Below are 22,965 nucleotides of genomic sequence, written 5' to 3'. Positions count from 1 at the left end.
AGTTATTTCAGCATTTTAGTGAGGTTGAAAGTTTTTGGATCCTCAGCTGCCACGACTTTGGGAGGGTGCTGGTTGCAGAATGATGTCTCTTAAAGATATGGGGCAGGTTTCTCCGAACCCCCGCCGGGTCGGAGAATCACCAGGGGGCGGTGTGAATCCCGCCCTTGCCGGCTGCCGAATTCTCTGCCGCCAGGGATTTGGAGGAGCGGGAATCGCACCGTGCCAGTTGCCGGCCGCTGGCAGCAGCTCCCCCCCCCGGCAGTTCTCCGGCCCGCGATGGGCCAAGAGCCAGCCCATTTCCGGCCAGTCCCGCTGGCGTAAATTAGAGTAGGTACTTATTGGCGGGTCCTGGCTGCGCGGGCGGCCTCCGGGGTCCTTGGGGGGGGGGGGGTGCGGGGGGAATCTGGCCCTGGGAGGTGCCCCCATGGTGGCCTGGCCCACGATTGGGGCCCACCAATCCGCGGGTGGGCCTGTGCCGTGGGGGCACTGTATTCCTCCGCGTCGGCTGCTGTGGTTCTCCGCGATGGCCGACGCTGAGATTATCCTCCCTTGTGCATGTGCTAGGATGATGCCAGCACACGCTGGCGGTCCCGCGCATGCGCCAACTCGCGCCGGCCGGAGGAGGCCCTTTGGCACCGGTTGGCATGGCACCAAGCGCCTTCCGTGCCGGCCGGTGGAGTGCAAACAACTCCGGCGGCGGACTAGCCCCTGAAGGTGCGTGGCCCGATGCCGGAGTGGTTCACCCCACGCCTCGGCGCCGGAGTTGCCCGCCCCGCCAGTTCATGGAGAATCCTGCCCATGTTTGCAGTCTTCATTCGGTTAACTAAGTCTTTATTAACAAATAGAACTATTTCAACATGTACAGTAAAGGGCATAGGCTTTTTCGATACTTCAGTCTTTCCCATTTGTGCTCAAAACCACATGGACCCCTGGGTCTAGATCATGTACCTTCTTCCATCACTGTGTGAGCGGTATTGCACTTAGACTCGCGTTAACCCCGAATGTGTCAGACACTCATACCACAGTAATCAGAATTATTGAAATAGGTTTTCCTCTGTCTGAACATAGCCCAAAAGACAATGCTGTACTCTTAACGAAGGTACATCAAACATGCAGCAAATTAAACAAATGAAACATCACCAGACACAATGGCTAAATAATAGACTCGAAATTCGACCCATTATATTGTTGTGTTTACCTCAGCATCAGCCAGTTTGGAGAAGTCTGACTGGCTTCCAATGTAGAATTCAATTCCTTTATAGGCTCCCTCCAGGGTAAGGCCTCGGATCAGGAGTATGATCAGAACCACATAAGGGAATGTTGCAGTGAAATAAACCACCTGACCAGGGAGACGAGCTTGTTAGAATTTCCTGCATTACTGGTACAACATTTACAGCATTGAATCCAACTGAATGGTAAACTGATTGGATTGTAATCAAATTAGAGAATTAATCAGAAAACAATTGGAGGAATAATAGCAAGATAGATACTAAAATGAACACTGAGACACACATTGTAACAGAAGTTAAACCGCATAAATCAAGCTTATTTATGTCTCAGAAAAGTAACTGATTTAAGTACACAGAGAGAGCTGAATATATTTCACTCCTCGAATTTCTGCCATTCTTAATGTCCAGAGGAATCTCAATTCAAGCAAATAAAACCATGAACCTAATCTGCTCAATCACTGAGCCAGTCTTGTCCAGCCTTCCAGATCAATTGGGAATTTACCCAAAATCCCTGAATCAGCCCTTAGAATGGCGGGCACATTTCAGAGATTTGGGGCAATTGCTGCTGTTCTTTCACCCCAGGAGAAAGAGCTTCAGATGTCACTCAGGCCTGGGGAGGGATTCTCTGAAAATGGTGCTATGTCTCCACGTCGGCGAGACAATGGGCGCGAATCACTCTGGGCTTCCTTGGAGAAAGTCTGTTGGAAGGGGGCTTGCAAGGCCCCAGAGTAATCCACGCAGCTCCGGGTGGTGATACGGGGCCCTGCACTTCCAGTCCACACAACGGTGGGACGGACCAGACAGCAAGCCGGCCCCCACAATATAGCCCCTCCCCCCCCCCCCCAGATCACGTGCGCCCGCCGATCGGTGGCCCCCGATCGGAAATCGGAACTCTGGCTGCCCTGGAGGGGCTCCCCCCCCCTCCCCCCCCCCCTCCCCCCCCCCCCTCCCCCCGGCGAACGATCCCCCTGACTCCCACCAGGGTGGCCGCGGACTGGGTTTTCAGCCAGCCCTCCGAGCTCCCGCCGGGTGAAACCACGAGGGAACCACGCCGGTGGGAACTCGGCCAATTGCCGCGGGGGCCTCTTTCAATGGCCCCCGACCGGCGCCGCATCGACCGCGTGCGCATGACTGCCTGCAATTCTCCAGTCCGCTGAGAATTGAGGGAAGGCATCGGACCCAATCACAGGTCCGACGCCCTATTCTTCGCCCCCCGCGCCGAGCGTGATTTCGGCGCAGGGGCTCGGAGACTCTCGCCCCTGAAGTGCTCATAAATTATGGATCTCCCACTCCTCAAAGAGTCACCGTTGCTATCAGCTGTGAGATAAACCTACCTAATTCACTTATTATTCATGAATTCTCGTTTTATTCTTGGAGAAATTTGTACTTTATCATTAGTTTTAAATCTGTTCATCACCAATAATTTTACCTTTCCTGAAGATTTGATTCCTTTCGATAACACTGCCCCAATTATCAGCCGGGCCAGGAGCAGATACAGGGCTAAATACCAGACGATCTCCCCAGTCTCATCCATTGAACTGGTACGGCGTAAAACCACTTTACTAAATAAAATAACAACATCTTGTATGAGGATAATGTTCATCACATACACCGTCTATTTGAATAAATATTTAAGGGCAGTAGATAAGCAATTCCACAACCAGTGGATCGTATTTAAGCTCCGCAGTCCTGCTACATCCATACCTCAATCATAGAATTTACAGTGCAGAAGGAGGCCATTCAGCCCATCGAGTCTGCATTGGTTTTTGGAAAGAGCACCCTACCCAAGCCCACATCTCCACCCTATCCCCATTACCCAGTTACCCCACCCAACACTAAGGGCAATTTTGGACACAAAGGACAATTTATCATGGCTAATCCACCTAAGATCCGCACATCTTTGGACTGTGGGAGGAAACCGGAGCACCCGGAGGAAACCCACGTACACACGGGGAGATCGTGCAGACTCTGCACAGACAGTGACCCAAACCGGGAATCAAACCTGGGACCCTGGAGCTGTGAAGCAACAGTGCTAACCACAATGCTACCGAGCTGCCCATAAATGGTGTTGCAAAATTGAACAACTAACTGGAGGAGGCTTCACAAATATTACCATCCTCAATGATGGGGGAGCCTCACACATCAATGCAAAAGATAAATGTAGTAGTGGCACCTTTAAGGAAGTGAGTCTCAGAGGATCATGTGACCCCCAATCACCCAATGGGCCTGGAACATGCGAACCCTTGGGGTGAAGCACAGATTTCCCAATTAGTGAGGAGTTTGGAGTCTTAGAAAATGGTATCTTTTATCTCACTCTCTGTATATCGTTTCTTACTTTAATGAACCATTCATTTGTTAATCTACCTGGCGGTCGCCTGTTTTTCAGGAAATTATATTGGCAAAGAGGATCAATTATTATCAGACCAAGCTAGAGTCACAGGCTAATGTTACAGACACTCGGCGGTTGTGGCAAGGCCGAAACAACATAACGGGCTACAAAACGAAGCCGAGCAGTATCTCCAGCAGCAGCACACCCCTCCCCAATGAACTCAATGCATTCTATGCTCAGTTCAAGCAGGAAACCAACGATCTGCTGTCAAGTCCCCCAGCAGCCACTAGCACACCAATACCCACCATCACAGCTTCCAAAGTCAGATCGGCCTTCCTGAAAGTGAACCCTCGGAAGACGATGCATCCGTATGGGATCCCTGGCCGTGCACTCAGAGCCTGCGCGGACCAGCTGGCAGATGTGTTCACAGACATCTTTAACCTGTCTTTACTCCGCTCCAAGGTCCCCACCTGCTTCAAGAAGACCACCATTATACCAGTGACAAAGAAGAACTAGGTGACGTGCCTCAATGACTATCGTCTGACGGCCCTGACTTCAGTCGTAATGAAGTGCTTCGAGAGGTTGGTCTTGAAGCGCCCAACTCCATACTCCCAGAATGCCTTTATCCACTGCAATTTGCATACTGCCACAACCGGTCTATAGCAGACGCCATCTCCCTGGCCATATCCCTAGAGCATCACAACAGCAAGGACTCCTACATTAGACTCCTATTTATTGTCACAAGTGGGCTTCAATGAAGTTACTGTGAAAAGCCCCTAGTCGCCACATTCCGGCGCCTGTCCGGGGAGGCAGGTACGGGAATCAAACCGTGCTGCTGGCCTGCTTGGTCTGCTTTAAAAGCCAGCGATTTAGCCGAGTGAGCTAAACCAGCCCCTATTGGGGGTCAAGGGCCTAGTATCAAGGGCCAGGATTGGCTTCACCAAATTAAATTAAATTAGATAGAAACCTTCCAAATTAGGAGGTATTCATTTTTTTTTAATATAAATTTAGATTACCCAATTATTTTTTCCAATTAAGGGGCAATTTAGCGTGTCCAATCCACCTACTCTGCACATTTTTGGGTTGTGAGGGCGAAACCCACGCAGACACGGGGATAATGTGCAAACTCCACACGGACAGTGACCCAGAGCCGGGATCTAACCTGGGACCTCAGCGCCGAGAGGCGGTTGTGCTAACCACTAGGCCACCGTGCTGCCCTATTAGGAGGTATTCATGGCGTCTTCAAAAAATATCAGGAGGTTTCCCGAGACAGGTTTGACAAGATACCTTACTTCAAAGATACTTAAATCAAAGGTTTACGTGGATCCAGAGGCCTCACCCAAGTTTTTGAGAGCTCACTAAGTCCTCAATGTCTGAAATGAGAAGGCTGAGCCTGAACCCAAGTGACTAGAAGAATTAGGTATCATCAAACCGGTACAGTTTTTGGAGTGGGCAGCTCCAATCGTGCCAGTGCTGAAGCCAGATAGAACCATCAGGATATCAGGGATGACAAGCTAATCAGCCAGCCAAATTGGACCAATTTGCTAATACCAAGAATTGAAGATTTATACGCTAAATTATAAGGAGGCTTAACTTGTACCAACTTAATATGAGTCATGCGTACCAACAATCAGGGTTAAAATTACTCTTCCAGGGAATTTGTTACCATAAGCACAAACAAAGGCTTACCACTATACATGGTTACCCTTCAGAGTCTGTGCAATATTCTAGCACACGATTGAAAGTTTACTACAGGGTCTACCCAAGGTAATTGAAAGACTGTGAACAGTAAGCAGGCCTGTGAAAGTTTAATCCTCTGTTTGAAAGGCTGGGAAAAGTCCAGTCTGATATCTCTCGTGAGAATCCTAAAAGGTCCTGAAGACCAGGCCCTTCTCCCTCCCTATACCACAGCCAGAAACCCTGCACAAAGACCAGACAAACAGTTGAAAGGCAGCTATAAACTCTCAGGTAGGGAATTCTGATACTATCTCAGAGAGACTGAGAGTCAATCTGGTTTCGGCCGGTATAAGTGAAGGGGACTCTCCAAAGGAATTCCTGCAGCTTACGAGGTCAAAATAAAGGCAGATTCTAAAAGATCCAAACCAACCACTGGTTTTCAACACCTCACATTCTGAGAAGGTGACCGCTTACAAAAACCTCACCCTCAGCAACGGAGATTCTCATCTCTCGTCACATTTAACCCCCATTAATTTGATCAAAAAATCTGAGAACATGCACTAACAGATTCAAAAACAGCTTCTTCCTCAGTGTTACCAGGCTCCTGAATGACCCTCTTTTAGACTGACTTGATCTCTTCACACATGTTCTCTACTGAGTAGTACTACACTCTGTATGCTTCACCCGATGCCTGTGTCTATGTATTTACATTGTCTATTTATGTATGTCCTATGTTTTTTTTTCTCATGTACGGTACGATCTGTACACACTGTACCATATGTGATAATAAAACAAATCCAATCCAAATCTATTCTCATAGCAACAATTCTTTATCCCTAGAGTCATTCTTGTGAATCCCCTCTGTACTCTCGCCAATGTCTTCACATCCTTCCTCAAGTATGGCGCCCAGGACTGGATGCAGTCTTTAGATGAGGCCAAACTCGTGTCATATACAAGTTCAGCATGACCTCCTTACTCTTATTCAATGTCTCTATTAATAAAATCTAGTATAGCATATGCTTTATTAACTGCTCTCAACATGCCCTACCACCTTCAATGACTTACGTACAAATACACTGAGGTCCTTTTGTTCCGGCACCTTCTTAAGAGTTTTTCCCTTTGTTTTATACTGTCTTTCCACATTTTTCCTGCCAAAATGAATCACCTCTCACTTCTCAGCATTGAACTTCATCCGCTCAATCCACCAACATGTCTATGTCCTTTTGAAGTTCAAGACTATCCTCGTCATAGTTGACAATGTTCCCAATCTTTGTGTCATCCTCATATTTTGAATTAGTGCCCAGCACACCACAGTTTCAGTCTGAGTGACTATTGATTTTGTCCTGAATTGTAGTTTCCAGAAGCTTTCCTCGGGCCTGGCTAGCATCCTTTTCCTTTGTAAAGACAGATGCTACTTATCCTGCCTCAACATTATTCAAGACTACTTTTTTATCCCTAATATGCTCTACTCTTTCTTTTACTACCCTTTGATTATTTACATGCCTATAGAAAATCTTGGTATTTGCCTTTATGTTAGCTGCCAGTCTCTTTTCATGCTCCTTCCTTTTTGCTCTGATTATTTTTTCACTTTCCCCCTGGTCTTTCAATATTCAGTCTGATTCGCCATTGTATTTTCCATCTGACATCTGTCATATGAGTACTTCTTTCTTTCCCTCTTCACTTCTATCACTCTCGCCATTCAGTGTGTTGTAGATTCATCTGTCCAACCCTTTAATTTTGACGGAATATACCTTGACATTGCCTGAAATACTATCCCTTTTAATGTATTCCATTGCTCAGCAACTGTCTTCTCCGCCAACATTTGATTCCAACTCATTCGCCTCAGATATATTCTTAACCCATCGAGTTGGCTTTGCCCAATTAACTATCCATGTTCTGGATTGCTCCTTGTCCTTGTCCATCACTACAGGAGGTCCTCAGTGCAGTGCCTGAGACCCAACCACTATCAGCTGCATTCTCAAATGACTTTCTTTCCATCATAACAAAGTGGGGATATTCGCTGATGATTGCACAATGTTCATCACCATTCATGACTCCTCGGACACTGAAGCAGTCCATGCCCAAATGCAGCAAGACCTGGACGATATCTAGGCTTGGGCTAACAAGTGACAAGTAACATTTGTGCCACACAAGTGCCAGGCAATGACGACCTCGAACAAGAGTGAATCTCACCATCGTCCCTTCAATGGCATTACAACCACTTTATCCCCCACTTTCAACATTCTGAAGGTTATCAAAACCTGAATTGGGCTAGCTATATAAATACAGTGGCTACAAGAGTGGGTCAGAAGCTAGGAATCTTGCAGCGAGTGACTCACCACCTGACTCCTAAAATTCTGTCTACGTTCTGGAACACATGTATCAAGATTGTGATAGAATACTCTCCACTTGCCTGGACAACACTCAAGAAGCTTGACACCATCCAGGACAAATCAGCCCATTTGATTGACTCCCCATCCACAAACATTCACCCCCTCCATCATTGACGCACAGTGCTAGAATAGTGTGTAAACTACAAGATTCACTGCAGGAACTGTCCAAGGCTCCTTAGACAGCACCAATGAATCCCACGACCACTACCATCGAGAAGGTCACTGGAGGCAGACACATGGGAATACCACCTGGAAGTTTCCCTCCAAATCATACACCATCCTGACTTGGAAATATATCACTATTCCTTCACTATCCCTGGGTCAAAATCCTGGAACTCCTTCCCTAACACCACAGAGATTGCAGCGGTTCAAGAAGGCAGCTCACCACCACCTTCTCAAGGGCAATTAAGGATGGGCAATAAATGCTGGTCTAGCCAGCGACAGCCACAGTCCATAAATTACTTTTAAAAATGCTCTGCCAATTATAGGCGCAGATATCTGAGTTCATTTACTCACTCCCAGTATTGCTCACTTGGACCCTGGTGAGGAACGTAGATTTCTGATCCATTCGGACAAGTTTCATTGTTTCCATGCAGCCATGTTGTATTCACAATTTCAGAATATCCATTATCCAGAGTGAGATTGCAGAGTGGATCTAGAAAATGGGGAATGTGTTTCAGAGTTACATTTCATTGGGAGTGATGCTGTTACTTCAAGTGATATAAGCAATGTTGCTATTTCACTGACTGAATCAGTCCAATCCATTTTATTTCATGATATTTTACCGGTGTTCTTGGATTCTGAGAGTTTGTCTGTCTGGACTGTGAGCAGTTGGTTTATACCAAGTCAAATTTCATAAATGCTACATGGGATTAAGGGATGTAAATGTCTTCGAAGGGGTTACTTTCCATGAATCATGATCCCCTTTTGACGTGTTTTTCTGGGAAGGAGCCCTAACAATGTCCAATAGACTTAACTCGCTCCGCCAAGGATTCTCAACTTTTTTTGACACCAGTGCCTGAGTTCGAGAGTTAAGGCACCAGCTCAGGGTGGGTTCGAATTGAGGATCCTATCATCATTGTCCAGGACGGTTTGCAGGTTGATACGTCCCAAAATGTTCACTCGGACCTGATCGAAGCCTATCTTTGAAACCTTTATGTATTATGATTGCTTTTAGACCAAAGCCAGATGTAGTTGTTATGGGAGACTTTAACTTTCCAAATATTGACTGGAAAATATATAGTTCGAGTACATTAGATGGGTCATTCTTTGTACAATGTGTGCAGGAGGGTTTCCTGACACAATATGTTGACAGGCCAACAAGAGGCGAGGCCACATTGGATTTGGTTTTGGGTAATGAACCAGGCCAGGTGTTAGATCTGGAGGTAGGTGAGCACTTTGGAAACAGTGACCACAATTCGGTGACCTTTACATTAGTGATGGAAAGGGATAAGTATACCCCGCAGGGCAAGAGTTATAGCTGGGGGAAGGGCAATTATGATGCCATTAGACATGACTTAGGATGTGTTGGTTGGAGAAGTAGGCTGCAAGGGTTGGGCACACTGGATATGTGGAGCTTGTTCAAGGAACAGCTATTGCATGTTCTTGATAAGTACGTACCAGTCAGGCAGGGAGGAAGGGGTCGAGCGAGGGAACCGTGGTTTACCAAAGAAGTGGAATCTCTTGTTAAGAGGAAGAAGGAGGCCTATGTGAAGATGAGGCGTGAAGTTTCAGTTGGGGCGCTTGATAGTTACAAGGAAGCGAGGAAGGATCTAAAGAGAGAGCTGAGACGAGCAAGGAGGGGACATGAGAAGTCTTTGGCAGGTAGGATCAAGGAAAACCCAAAAGCTTTCTATAGGTATGTCAGGAATAAAAGAATGACTAGGGTAAGAGTAGGGCCAGTCAAGGACAGTGGTGGGAAGTTGTGTGTGGAGGCTGAGGAGATAAGCGAGATACTAAATGAATACTTTTCGTCAGTATTCACTCAAGAAAAAGTTAATATTGTGGAGGAGAATGCTGAGACCCAGGCTATTAGAATAGATGGCATTGAGGTGCGTAGGGAAGAAGTGTTGGCAATTCTGGACAAGGTGAAAATAGATAAGTCCCCGGGGCCAGATGGGATTTATCCTAGGATTCTCTGGGAAGCCAGGGAAGAGATTGCTGAGCCTTTGGCTTTGATTTTTAGGTCATCATTGGCTACAGGAATAGTGCCAGAGGACTGGAGGATAGCAAATGTGGTCCCTTTGTTCAAGAAGGGGAGTAGAGATAACCCCGGTAACTATAGGCCGGTGAGCCTAACGTCTGTGGTGGGTAAAGTCTTGGAGAGGATTATAAAAGATACAATTTATAATCATCTAGATAGGAATAATATGATTAGGGACAGTCAGCATGGTTTTGTGAAGGGTAGGTCATGCCTCACAAACCTTATCGAGTTCTTTGAGAAGGTGACTGAACAGGTAGACGAGGGTAGAGCAGTTGATGTGGTGTATATGGATTTCAGTAAAGCGTTTGATAAGGTTCCCCACGGTCGTCTATTGCAGAAAATACGGAGGCTGGGGATTGAGGGTGGTTTAGAGATGTGGATCAGAAATTGGCTAGTTGAAAGAAGACAGAGAGTGGTAGTTGATGGGAAATGTTCAGAATGGAGTTCAGTTACGAGTGGCGTACCACAAGGATCTGTTCTGGGGCCGTTGCTGTTTGTCATTTTTATAAATGACCTAGAGGAGGGCGCAGAAGGATGGGTGAGTAAATTTGCAGACGACACTAAAGTCGGTGGAGTTGTAGACAGTGCGGAAGGATGTTGCAGGTTACAGAGGGACATAGATAAGCTGCAGAGCTGGGCTGAGAGGTGGCAAATGGAGTTTAATGTGGAGAAGTGTGAGGTGATTCACTTTGGAAAGAATAACAGAAATGCGGAATATTTGGCTAATGGTAAAATTCTTGGTAGTGTGGATGAGCAGAGGGATCTCGGTGTCCATGTACATAGATCCCTGAAAGTTGCCACCCAGGTTGATAGGGTTGTGAAGAAGGCCTATGGTGTGTTGGCCTTTATTGGTAGAGGGATTGAGTTCCGGAGCCATGAGGTCATGTTGCAGTTGTACAAAACTCTAGTACGGCCGCATTTGGAGTATTGCGTACAGTTCTGGTCGCCTCATTATAGGAAGGACGTGGAAGCTTTGGAACGGGTGCAGAGGAGATTTACCAGGATGTTGCCTGGTATGGAGGGAAAATCTTATGAGGAAAGGCTGATGGACTTGAGGTTGTTTTCGTTAGAGAGAAGAAGGTTAAGAGGTGACTTAATAGAGGCATACAAAATGATCAGAGGGTTAGATAGGGTGGACAGCGAGAGCCTTCTCCCGCGGATGGAGGTGGCTAGCACGAGGGGACATAGCCTTAAATTGAGGGGTAATAGATATAGGACAGAGGTCAGAGGTGGGTTTTTTACGCAAAGAGTGGTGAGGCCGTGGAATGCCCTACCTGCAACAGTAGTGAACTCGCCAACATTGAGGGCATTTAAAAATTTATTGGATAAGCATATGGATGATAAGGGCATAGTGTAGGTTAGATGGCCTTTAGATTTTTTCCATGTCGGTGCAACATCGAGGGCCGAAGGGCCTGTACTGCGCTGTATCGTTCTATGTTCTATGTTCTAAGTACTTCACCTTTTCGCACATACGTGTCCAAGTTCCTGCTGATAAAAAGAAACAAGGTGACACCTTTGTAGTGATCTGTACATCTGTACATACATCTGCACATACACCAGGGACTGCAGAGAGATGTAACAGCCACAGCATCACTAGAGGGCAGCATCAGAGACGGGTATAAAGGGTCTAGCCCAAGGGAGGAACCGTCTCTTTCAGAAGCACAGGGCTAGTGAGCAGCAGCACACAGGGACAGCTCAGCATAGGCAGCTTACCTTAGCTTCACTGGCCATACCTCTTGACTGTTTTACATCTAGTTAAGCTCTGGAAACAGAACAAACTTGCTGAATAAAGTATTTGTGTTAACTGGAAGTCTACAATCTTTATTCAGACTTAGAGAATAACATAACCTTCATTTACAAGAGATGTGAGGACTAATATGAGGGAGTTAAAAAACAAAGAACGCAAAACATTAGAAACAGAAAAAAATAGAATTTGTTTCTAAGAGGCTGAAAGAGTGAGGAAGCAAGTATCCAGGGAAATAAACAGGAATAAGCTCATAAAATCGGAGACAGAATGAGAAGAATATTCTGGCCAAGCAGGGATACACAATCAGTAGTATGGAAGGGCATGGTGCAATGAGGATATTGTGATTGTGCAGTAGCATATGGATAGATTGGGTGACTGGGCGCAAACCTGGCAAAATGGGGTTTAATGTAGCAGGAGGAATCAAAAGGCAGATTATTATCAAAATGGAGAGACTGCAGGTGACTGATGTTCAGGGAGACCTAGGTGTTCCAGTGCTTGAATCACAAAAAGCTAGCAGGCAGGTTCGAGAAGTAGTTAAGAAAATAAACGGCATTTTGACCTATAATGTAAGGGAATTTAAAAATAGGGAGGTTTTGTTATAATTGTCCAAGGTGTTGGTGAGACCTCACCTGGAATACTGCTTACAGTTGTGGCCCCATTACCTAAAAAAGGATAGAGTAACATTGGAGGTAGTCAGCGTCGGCCCTAGGGTTGCTGGCGCCCCGGGCAAGCTGAACTTCGGCGCCCTTGGGGGGGGGGGGGGGCGCGGGGCCGGGGGGGGGGGGAGGGGGGGGCAGAGGGGAGGGGGGGGGCGGAGGGGAGGAGGGGGGGGGGCGGAGGGGAGGGGGGGTGGGCGGAGGGGGCCCGAGGGGGGGGGGGACCGGAGTGACAACTGGCGAGCCTGGATCCATCCGCCATGTTTGTGCGGGGCGGCCTGAGGGAGGGCGGCCACCGCGCATGCGCTGGTTGGCACCGGCCCAACTGCGCATGCGCGGGACCCGCACTCCTTGATGGCGCCCCCTAGCACATGGCGCCCCGGGCGACTGCCCGAGTTGCTGGTACCTTGAGCCGGCCCTGGAGGTAGTTCAAAGGGGATTCGCCAGGCTAATGCCTGAGATGAGAGGATTGTCCTATCAAGGGAGACTAAATAGTCTGCATCTGTATTCCTTGGAGTTTAGAAGAGTGAGGGGTGACCTTATTCAAACATGTAAGACCCTGAGGAGGCTTGACAGGGTAGATGGGAGAGTCTCGAACAATGGACATAACTACAAGATAAAGGGCCGGTCATTTAAAACTGAGGTGCTTGGAAATTTCTTTTCTCAAAGGGTAGTGAATCTCTGGAATTCTCTGCCCTAGAGGGTGGAGGAGGCTGTTGTGTTTGGTCCTTTGTACTCTACGAAAGAATCCACCAAACACTGTGACTTTCCAAACCAGAATCTTTTATTTAGTCTCGTGTGGCAAGATAGCAATCTGATACAGAGCACGTTATCGTGGCGTCTACTCCTCTGGAACTTGCACCTAGCACTGACCATTCACATGTATGTTTTATTATCCTCTCAATCTTCTTCTGAAGGTGGTCAGATGTCTCTCCCCTTATATCGGAGTCACCGGTCACATGGCCTTGATCTAGAGAGCAAATGGTGTGTCTGTACCACCACCTGCTGGTTGGAGGTCGCACACCATCCATCTTTGATATCGCCCGTATCACTACAGAAGCTGAATCATTAGAAGTATCTAAACTGGAGGTAGATAAATATTTGATAGATGCAGGAATAGAGAGAGGGCTTTTTTTTTAAATTTAGAGTACCCAATTCTTTTTTTCCCAATGAAGAGGCAATTTAACGAGGCATATCCTTGGAGTGTGGGGGTGAGGCCCACGCAGAGACCAAAAGACCATAAGACCATAAGACACAGGAGCAGAATTAGGCCACTCGGCCCATTGGGCCTGCTCCGCCATTCAATCACAGCTGATATTTTTCTCATCCCCATTCTCCGGCCTCCTCCCATAACCCCTGATCCCCTTTTTAACCAAGAACCTATCTATCTCTGTCTTAAAGACACTCAGTGATTTGGCCTCCACAGCTTTCTGAGGTAAAGACATCCACAGATTCACCAGCCTCTGGCTGAAGAAATTCCTCCTCATCTCTGTTCTAAAAGATCGTCCCTTTAGTCTGAGATCGTGTCCTCTGGTTCTAGTTTTTTCTACAAGTGGAAACATCCTCTCCAAGTCCTCTCTATCCAGGCCTCGCAGTATCCTGTATTTTTCAATAAGATACCCCCCTCATGCTTCTACACTCCAATGAGTATAGACCCAGAGTCTTCAACTCTTCCTCATACGATAAGCTCTTCATTCCAGGCATCATTCTTGTGAACCTCCTCTAGACCCTTTCCAAGGCTAGCACATCCTTCCTTTGATACGGGTCCCAAACATTCTCACAATACTCCCAATGGGGTCTGGCCAGAGCTTTTTACAGCCTCAGAAGTACATCCCTGCTCATATATTCCAGCCCTCTCGACATGAATGCTAACATTACATTTGCCTTCCTAACTGCCGACTGAACCTGCATGTTAACCTGAAGAGAATCTTGAACAAGTACTCCCAAGTTCCTTTCTGCTTCTGATTCCCTAAATATTTCTCCATTTAGAAAATAGTCTATGCCTCCATTCCTTCTTCCAGAATTGCATAACCTCACACTTTTCCACATTGCATTACATCTGCCACTTCTTTGTCCACTCTCCTAGCCTGTCCAAGTCCTTATGCAGCTTCCCTGCTTCCTCAATAGTCTCTGTCCCTCAGAGATGGAGAGGATGTGCAAACTCCACATGGATAATGACCCAGTGCCGGGATCAAACTCGGGTCCTCAGCACTGTGAGGCAGCAGTGCTAACCACTGCACTGTTGTGCCGCCCCTGAATAGAGAGCGAGGGCTATGGGGAAATGGCAGCCAAAAGGAGTTGAGGCTGGCATAGATCAGCCATGGTCGCATTGAATGAGGGGGCAGGTTTGAAGGGCCTGGGAGCCTGCTTCTATTTCTTGTGTTCAAACAAGAGTAATATCCAAGAAGCACAAACACAGATCCTGCAAGCAGGAGATAAAAAGTGAAACATAAACAGAAAGATTGAGAAAGCAAAGCAGAAAGAATCAAAAAACAGGTAAAAAGCAGGGAGATTTTTTGTTTTAGAATTAAAACAGTACAGCACAGAACAGGCCCTCCGGCCCTCAATGTTGTGCCGAGCAATGATCACCCTACTCTTTGAACTGTGGGAGGAAACCGGAGCACCCGGAGGAAACCCACGCACACACGGGGAGGATGTGCAGACTCCACACAGACAGTGACCCAAGCCGGAATCGAACCTGGGACCCTGGAGCTGTGAAGCATTGTTGCTAACCACCATGCTACCGTGCTCCCCTATTTACAGGGGGAAAAAAAAGACAATAAGCGAATCTCCGCGATGGACCGACATCGGCGTAAAAAGCGGCGCGAACCACTCCGGCGTCAAGCCGACCGCAAGTTGCAGAATCCTCTGCCTTTCCGGGGCTAGGCAGCCGCCAGATGGGTTAGCGCGAGATTGCGCATGCGCAGAACTGCCGGCGTGGTTCCGCGCATGTGCAGACTGGCCGGCGTATTCCAACGCAAGCGCAGGGGGTGTCTTCTTCGCCCCGGCCATGGCGGAACCCTACAGAAGGTAGGAGTGGCCCCACAGCACAGGCCTGCCCACAGATCGGAGGACCCCGATGGCGGGCCAGACCACCGTGGGCCGGATACCCTGCACCCCCCCTGAGGACCGCAGCAGCCGGCCTACCAGCCAGGGCCCGGCATGTGGGACCATGTCCAATTCACGCCGGCGGGACTGGCCAGTAACCGACGGCAGCTCGGCCCATCGGGGCCCAGAGAATTGCCGGGGGGGCGGCTGCCAACGGCCCCCATCCAGCACAGCGTGATCCCTGTCCCTGCCCGAAAACCGGCGCCGGACAATACGGCAGCAGGCGTCGGAGCGGCGGGGCGGGATTTCATGCCGCCCCCCCCCCCCCCCCAGGGATTCTCCGACCAGGCGGAGGGGGGGGGGTCGGAGAAATGCGCTGGATTCTCCGCCGCGGGATTCTCTGTTTTGCCGCTGCCCAGAGGTTTCCCGATGACCTGGGGCTGCCCCACAATGGGAAACCCCATTGAATGGCCAGTGTAACGGAGAATCCCGCCGTTGGGTCGAGGCAGAAGTAAGGCGCAGCGGGGCAGAGAATTCAGACCAATGTTTTGATGTCAATCAGCAAGTCCATGGAAAAAACATTAATTTATTTTAAATTAGATAAAAATCGATTTGATGCTGACTTTTGATGATTCTGAAAGCCCACCGCTTTTTTCCTCCAAACTTCCATCTAAACATTTCTACTGTAATATCAAAATGGAGGTGACTGTTGTGTTATGTACTCTGGAATAATACAGGCTGCAACTCGTTGCAGCTTTGACCAAAAGATACTACAGACTTTGAAGTAAGTTCAATGTGATTTATTGAACCATTAGCACAGTTCTCTATGAGTTCGACTCTCCTGCTAATCTTGCTATAGTAACTCAGTCTAACTAACCAGTCTGCTCTATGTCACGTGGTGGGTGTGATGCTTCTGATCTGCCCCTGTCCTACTCTCGTCTGTGGAAAGAGACAGAGCATGTGTGCCCTGTTCTTATATATGGGTTGTGTAATGCCCCCTTGTGGTAGTGTCACCTCTGGGTGTCTTGACTGTCCATTGGTTGTGTCCTATTCTATGTGTTCATTAGCTGTATGTCTGCATGTCATGATGTCTCCCGTGCTCCCTCTAGTGTTTACTTAGTCATAGTGCATTAACATTAACCCCTTGTGTATTTACAGTGATGCATATCACCACAGTGACCATTGGATCGAATATTAACATTTTCTCCCCTCAGCCTATTACCCAGCATAAAATTGAACAGTCGGTCTCCATACTTTACCCGATAGATATTCAGACAGTACCTTTGGGAGTCCTGCTGCATGTTTCATCTGCGCCCCACCAACTGAAGCAGTCTGTCCACGGCAGGGGGGATTGGAATGAGGCGAACAAGTAATACAGGCTGTAGGCGATGATGCAGATGTAGGAAATCGTGGCAAATCCTGATGCAAGAGCCATAGTGATTCCAATACCTTAAAATGATTAGATTAGATTTTATTGATGTGAAATAAGTTACTTCACGGAGACGCAGTTGGTAAAACTGATCAATTTTGTTCTGTTGTTATCAGTAGAGCAGTGATGTTAGACTATTCATGTTTAGATAATTTTCTAGAATTAAGGTGCAAACTAGGCCTGAGCTGCATTTTTGTGCTGTATTACAAATAAGATGCCACTTAATGTTTAAGTCGTGAAACGGCTTTTCTTAAAAGCACAAGTAGAGCAAAACCATCATAGTTCATGAAAGGTGAACCAGAACAATAATTGAGAGAGCAGAGGAACTTTCCTAATTCATAGAAAACGGGGTAGGCGGCAGTTAAAACTTCAGGAAGATGGAAGAATTTGCAGAGAGACCCAAGGTTAACAGACATCTTCTCATTAAAGCTGGTCTTCAAAGACTTTGCTCTTGAGCAGCGGATGGCCTGGAGAGTTGCTTCTGATACATTCAGCACAACGTACATCTTAGCCAAGCGGAATAAACGGATGATGGTGAATCTGCCACACAAAATCGATGGATAAGGAATGTTCGGCCCTGGTCCTCGCCCTGATTTCACATCTTTCTCTCGACTCTATCGCATCTGTTGCCATCCTCTCACTAGACTGATGAAATCCATCTTCTGCTCCCACAATACTGCTCCCAATATCTGTTGACAATCCAAATAGCCTTCCCCTCTATGTATTTTCTGATATTGTTAATGGTTCCCTGTATTCTGACAGTCCCCCCTTTTCTTCACCACTCTCCTCATAAAATCCCCTCTTTTTTTTCCCAATTAAGGGGCAATTTAGCATGACCAATCCACCTACCCTGCACATCTTTGGCTTGTGGGGGTGAGACCCAGGCAAACACGGGGAGAAGGTGCAAACTCCACACGGACAGTGACCCGGGGCCGTGAGGAAGCAGTACTAACTACTGCGCCACTGTGACGCCCTATAAAATCCCCTCCTGACGACTGTCCTTGAAGCCACTGCTCATCTGTAACCTTCCTTTCCTCTCCAAGGGCCTTTAATGAACCTGTTGTCATCTGAAAAATTGGTGCCTATCATGCTCATAATTCCGTATTTAAATCAGAATTATGCCCTACCAACCCTGAATGTTGTGCCGAGCAATGATCACCCCACTTAAACCCACGTAACCCATATCCCAACAATCCCCCCCATTAACCTTACACTACGGGCAATTTAGAATGGCCAATCCACCTAACCTATGTTACTGTGATTGAAATAAAATGTACCTGCCCATCCTTCACAGAATGTTTTGTTTTTGTCCAGCCACTATCTACTGCCTCACCACTGCTTCCATCTCTGGCCAATGTCTGAATCTGACCCAGATCAATCACATACTTGGTTTTTTTTTAACCCCGAGATGAACTACTCACTTCATTGCCAAAACTGTTCACTTCCACCAGCTGAACATTTTCTGACTCAACTTATCTGCTACTGAAATCACCATTCATGCCTGTGTTGGCTCCAGGCTTGACTATTCTAATGCTCTCCCAGTTGGCCTCCCATCTTGGCTCCTTCATATCTTTGTGCCCATCCAAATGTTTTCTGGCTGGATCTTAATTCGTCAAAAATCTTATTCGCTTATTTCTCCTGTGCTTGCTGATCTAAATTGAACCCAGTCCAACAACTTCTCATCACTCGACAGTTCTTGCACAATTCTGCAATTTACCTGCAGATCTGTCCCTCTATCTCTCTTACTATTTGGAGCCTATAGAATACACTCAGTAGGGTGAGCTTACTCATTTTGCTTCTCAGCTCTAACTAAGTACATTTTGCCCTTGTTCTCTCAAGCATATCCTCTTATGCCAAGAGTACGATGTATTCCCTACTCATTAAGGAAGTAAAGTCGCCATAGTCCCAGGTGGCAGTGATTTAATCTGAGGATCACCACATCTCAGGCGAGGGTCAAGGTTGAGAAGGTGGGGCCCTAATTATTACTGCCACACCATTTCCCTTTATCCCTTCTTTATTTTGATGAACACAGTTAATCTTGAAAGTTAAGAACCCACATACATACATTCTAAGCTACCTTTGTATTCTTTATTGTCCTTCCTAGTCTGCTCCTCCCTAATGCGCTATTACTTTCTTCTCCCGTGTGAGTCAACATTCTCACTTTTGACACCTTGGACGGGATTCTCTCAGGCCCGCTGGTTCGGAGAATTGCCGGGCCGGGCATGATTCGCGCAATGCTGCCCGACGCCGGTTCGTCGATTCTCTTCCCAAGAACACTGAACCCATCCCGTTGAGGTACAATACTTCTCTTTTGAATAGGTGTCTTCTATAGATCATCAATATGAAGGATGGTAATTGCAGCTTCTGTTGAAAATTTCAGACTTTTTTCAGCAAAATGGGACTATGTCCCCACGCTGGCGTAAAAACGGTGGAGTTTTACTCCAGAGGTTTTTGTAAAACATTTGACCTAATTCAATGCCCTGCAGGGGGCTAACAGTGACCCGGGGTGATTCTCGCATGTTTAGCTGCAGATACGGGCTCCCACACTTCTGTTTTGGAGTCTGAACATGCGCATGGCGCCGGCCTCTGGCGGCCACGCCAAGCACCATGGCGGACTCAGACTGCGGTGGCAGGCAGAAAAATTAGACCTGCCTCCCCTCCCCCGATCGGCTGCGCGCCCAAGCATCTATCCCCCGCGGATCTAACCCACGGCGGCCTATAAGGCAACCCCCCCCAGTGTCCAATTCCCCCCCCCCCCACCAGAGCAGCCGCGGATTGAGTCTGCAGCCGCCACGCCAGCATCCCGACCGGCAATATCTGGTTAGTTCCACACCATCGGGAACTCGCGCCAGGCCCACTTTTGGTGTGAAAGTGGATTATCCACCACCGCGCCAAACGCGATTACGGCGCGGGGCTGCGGAGAATCCAGCTCTTTATTTTGACCATAGTTGGCTCAAATACACCAGCTTGCTTGCTGTCCCTTGGTTTTCCATTTATTAAATCAAGACCAATCCATTTGAGACCAGAGCTGGTCTCAATGCACCAAGAATTTGTAGCCCTCTCACCTGCACCATGATGCAAGCCAAACATTAACCCTCCCCATTTCTATTCTTAACAGTTTATTGTACTGGGTGGAATCCAGAGAGATTACTTACACCTGGGGTTCTATTTTTTAATATTCTCCCGGGTTCTTCAAAATCGAAACGTTAATTCTCAAAACCTGCCCTCTCTATGTCATTGGGACAGATGTGTACCACAGCTTTTGCCTCATTCCTTTCCCCTGCACCATCTCCGTGATGCTCTTTCCCTTGTCTCCAGGGAGACAGCACATCACGTGGAACTCACAACGATGGTTAAAAAAATGACTGCCCCCCCTAACTATAGAAACTCCTGTAGTGATTGTATTTCTACTCTATGCTGTTCTCTCCTATACTTTACCTTGACCATTTGTGCCACAGTTTAACAGCACTGCGTCAGTGCTTCAGTGCTTTGACACACCCAGCATTGAAGAATGGTGAATATCGGTTTCAGTGGCATAAAAGACTGCATGCCTTATCCAACTCTCTGAATGGCCTGTGGGGCACTGGGGTGACTATCTCCTGGAATTTAAGATTTCAGGAAACTCTTACTCTCCCTGATGCTCCGCAGTAACTCCAGCTGCCCCTCAAGTTTGGAAATCAGCTTGAAGCGTCGTTTCCACATCCTCAATTTTAATTGCCGCACCGTTGGTAGACATGCTTTCACTTGCCTTGGCTCTAAGATCTGAGGTTCCCTCCATGAAAATCTGCTTCTCTTTTTACCTCTTCTGCTTTTGGATGCTCCTTGAAGCTGACCTTTGTGACCAGGTTTTCCGTCAGTTTCCCTGATATTTCCTTTTTTAATCTGCTGTCAAAGATTTGTACAGTATTGATAATGCTCTCAGCCAGCACCTTTGTGTGTTTTGCTGTATTAATGGTGCTACACAAATCTAGATGGTTGTTGATCTTGTGACTGTTCCTGTCTGTCTTTCTTCTCCAATTCTCTTTCTCTTTCCTTCACTCAACTTTTTGCTTTCTCTCTACCGCGTCTATTCAAACCTATTCTTCGTTTCATGCACAGGAGATAATCATTATTATGGGTTGACATTCATAGAACATAGAACATAGAACAGTACAGCACAGAACAGGCCCTTCGGCCCTCAATGTTGTGCCGAGCAATGATCACCCTACTCAAACCCACGTAACCCGTATACCCATAACCCAACAATCCCCCCATTAACCTTACGCTACGGGCAATTTAGCATGGCCAATCCACCTAACCCGCACATCTTTGGACTGTGGGAGGAAACCGGAGCACCCGGAGGAAACCCACGCACACACAGGGAGGACGTGCAGACTCCACACAGACAGTGACCCAGCCGGGAATCGAACCTGGGATCCTGGAGCTGTGAAGCATTGATGCTAACCACCATGCTACCGTGAGGCCCCACGGTACTGGGAGAAGATACCGCCAATGATGGTTCCTTTAGAGTTGGGTTGTCAGTCAAATGTGGCCTTCAGTAGCACTTTTCCCTTCTCTTGACTTGTCCCTCATAGTCCCTTCTAATGTATCTACTAAACCGTGGGGGTGGGGGGCAGGGGGAAGGGGAGGTTTGTGCACCATGCAGTACCCTAGTACTCTGAAAGATATTGCTCACTGAATAGAAAATGTGAATTCAACAACATTTTAAAGAGCACATTACTCTTCACCTTGTTATACCTGCTACCTATTTGTTTTCACTACACTCTTCTGTTCATGCCATCTCCTCATCACCCTTTCACCTATTGTCCAACCACCATTGTCCAAGGTCAAATTCCAATCATGTGCGTAGCACAGTGTAATACCCCCCACCGTGTCATCTGACACGGTGAGCAATGCCATGTGAGACCTGCTATATTTCAAAAGGAAAATACTTCAATTCTTCAACCATATTTCTGGCATCATTTAAAATGTAGGATTCAAGTTTTAAAAACATTGAATATGATCAATTCCACAAATGGAGTTTCATTTCTGAATTAGCTCAAAGTCTAACTCATTCTGGGGTTTGTTCCCCCAGATGTTTTTCACCCTCTGGTCTCCTGCCCGGGTGAACAATCTTCATCCAATCAGCAGAACTTTCCAGCCCCTCCCACAGGGCCTTCCGGTCCCATCATACTAAATGGATGTTTGAATAGCACACGGTGTTGCTCTCTGCTTGCTCTAACCAGATGGCTTTGATGTGTAGTGTTGATCAGAGAACAACGAGTCTTGTAAACCAACAAACTATTTATTTAACATTACAATTGGATTCAACACATATCCCCATGACCTAACAGTTAATTAAACATACATAAACTATATTCATCCAACTCATTAACTACTCTCATGTTCTCTCACTATCTTCAGTACTCCTCACTCAGCTCAGCTCCTGCTCCAACATCCTGTCACACATGGCTCTGCCCTCTCTCTTATATACCTCCGAGACTAGCTCCCTCTAGTGGCTCTCTATGTGCACATACTAACCCTTAGTTTACTAGCATATTTGATAATGCCACACACACACCACATCCCCTGTGGGGGGAACTCGTCATGGTGGGGCTGGGAAATTCGGTAAATAAACAGTCAACATCAATAACCATTAAATATTGCTTAAATAAAGAGACATGTTGCTTAAGCTTTTGTCTTGCATTCATTTGGACAAATGCAAGGATGTCAAATTTCAAACAATCACCATTTATACTACAGGAGGAAAAATCTGGATTGTTGGCAGCGACACTGATTGACCAAGGTGTTGCCATGGGGAAAGCAACAGGGATTTATAGACTGCACCAAGAGATTGGGTCCCTGTGAACAAATGTTCGCTTCCAGGAAGCATAAAGGAACCTCATTAAGAATTTGACAAAGTATCCTAAATGGGTCATTAGTGTATCTATGAGCACCCTTAGAACCGTTCAGCAAGCACTCCGCAGTCACTGAATCACATTCTTTTTTTTTAAATATTTTATTCAGGCATTTATAATTATAACAATTTTAACAGCAAGGCCTGAACAGTAACAAAACACAAAATAACTTGTGGTACATTATATGTATTACGGCACTGCCCGTATATTAGAGGTACAATGGTAAATCCCTGCCTGCTGGCTCCACCCAACAGGCGGCGTATAAAAGTGTGTGCTGTCCGGCGCTGCAGCCATTCTGGTTCCAGCTACAGGAGGCACAACATCTTGTTCAATAAAGCCTCGATTGTTCCACCATTC

The 22,965-nt window shown here is 47.0% G+C and overlaps 1 protein-coding gene across 2 annotated transcripts in view; it reads right to left on the bottom strand.

The window, feature by feature from the left end:
• LOC119951660 (sodium- and chloride-dependent neutral and basic amino acid transporter B(0+)-like) overlaps positions 1 to 22,965 on the bottom strand; it is a 101,870-nt gene that overhangs the window by 53,746 nt on the left and 25,159 nt on the right. For both annotated transcript variants that reach the window (XM_038774849.1, XM_038774848.1), the window contains 4 exons: positions 16,564 to 16,731; positions 8,145 to 8,283; positions 2,659 to 2,791; positions 1,199 to 1,339 (listed from right to left, as the gene is read on the bottom strand). In XM_038774849.1, the coding sequence (XP_038630777.1) occupies positions 1,199 to 1,339; positions 2,659 to 2,791; positions 8,145 to 8,283; positions 16,564 to 16,731 (581 nt within the window). The remainder of the gene's footprint in view (positions 1 to 1,198; positions 1,340 to 2,658; positions 2,792 to 8,144; positions 8,284 to 16,563; positions 16,732 to 22,965) is intronic.

This window comes from Scyliorhinus canicula, chromosome 17, assembly GCF_902713615.1.
Source record: "Scyliorhinus canicula chromosome 17, sScyCan1.1, whole genome shotgun sequence".
In the NCBI taxonomy this organism is placed as follows: Eukaryota; Metazoa; Chordata; class Chondrichthyes; order Carcharhiniformes; family Scyliorhinidae; genus Scyliorhinus; species Scyliorhinus canicula.
The sequence above is the reverse complement of the archived record's forward strand: the minus strand, read 5'-3'. Positions and strand labels throughout refer to the sequence as shown.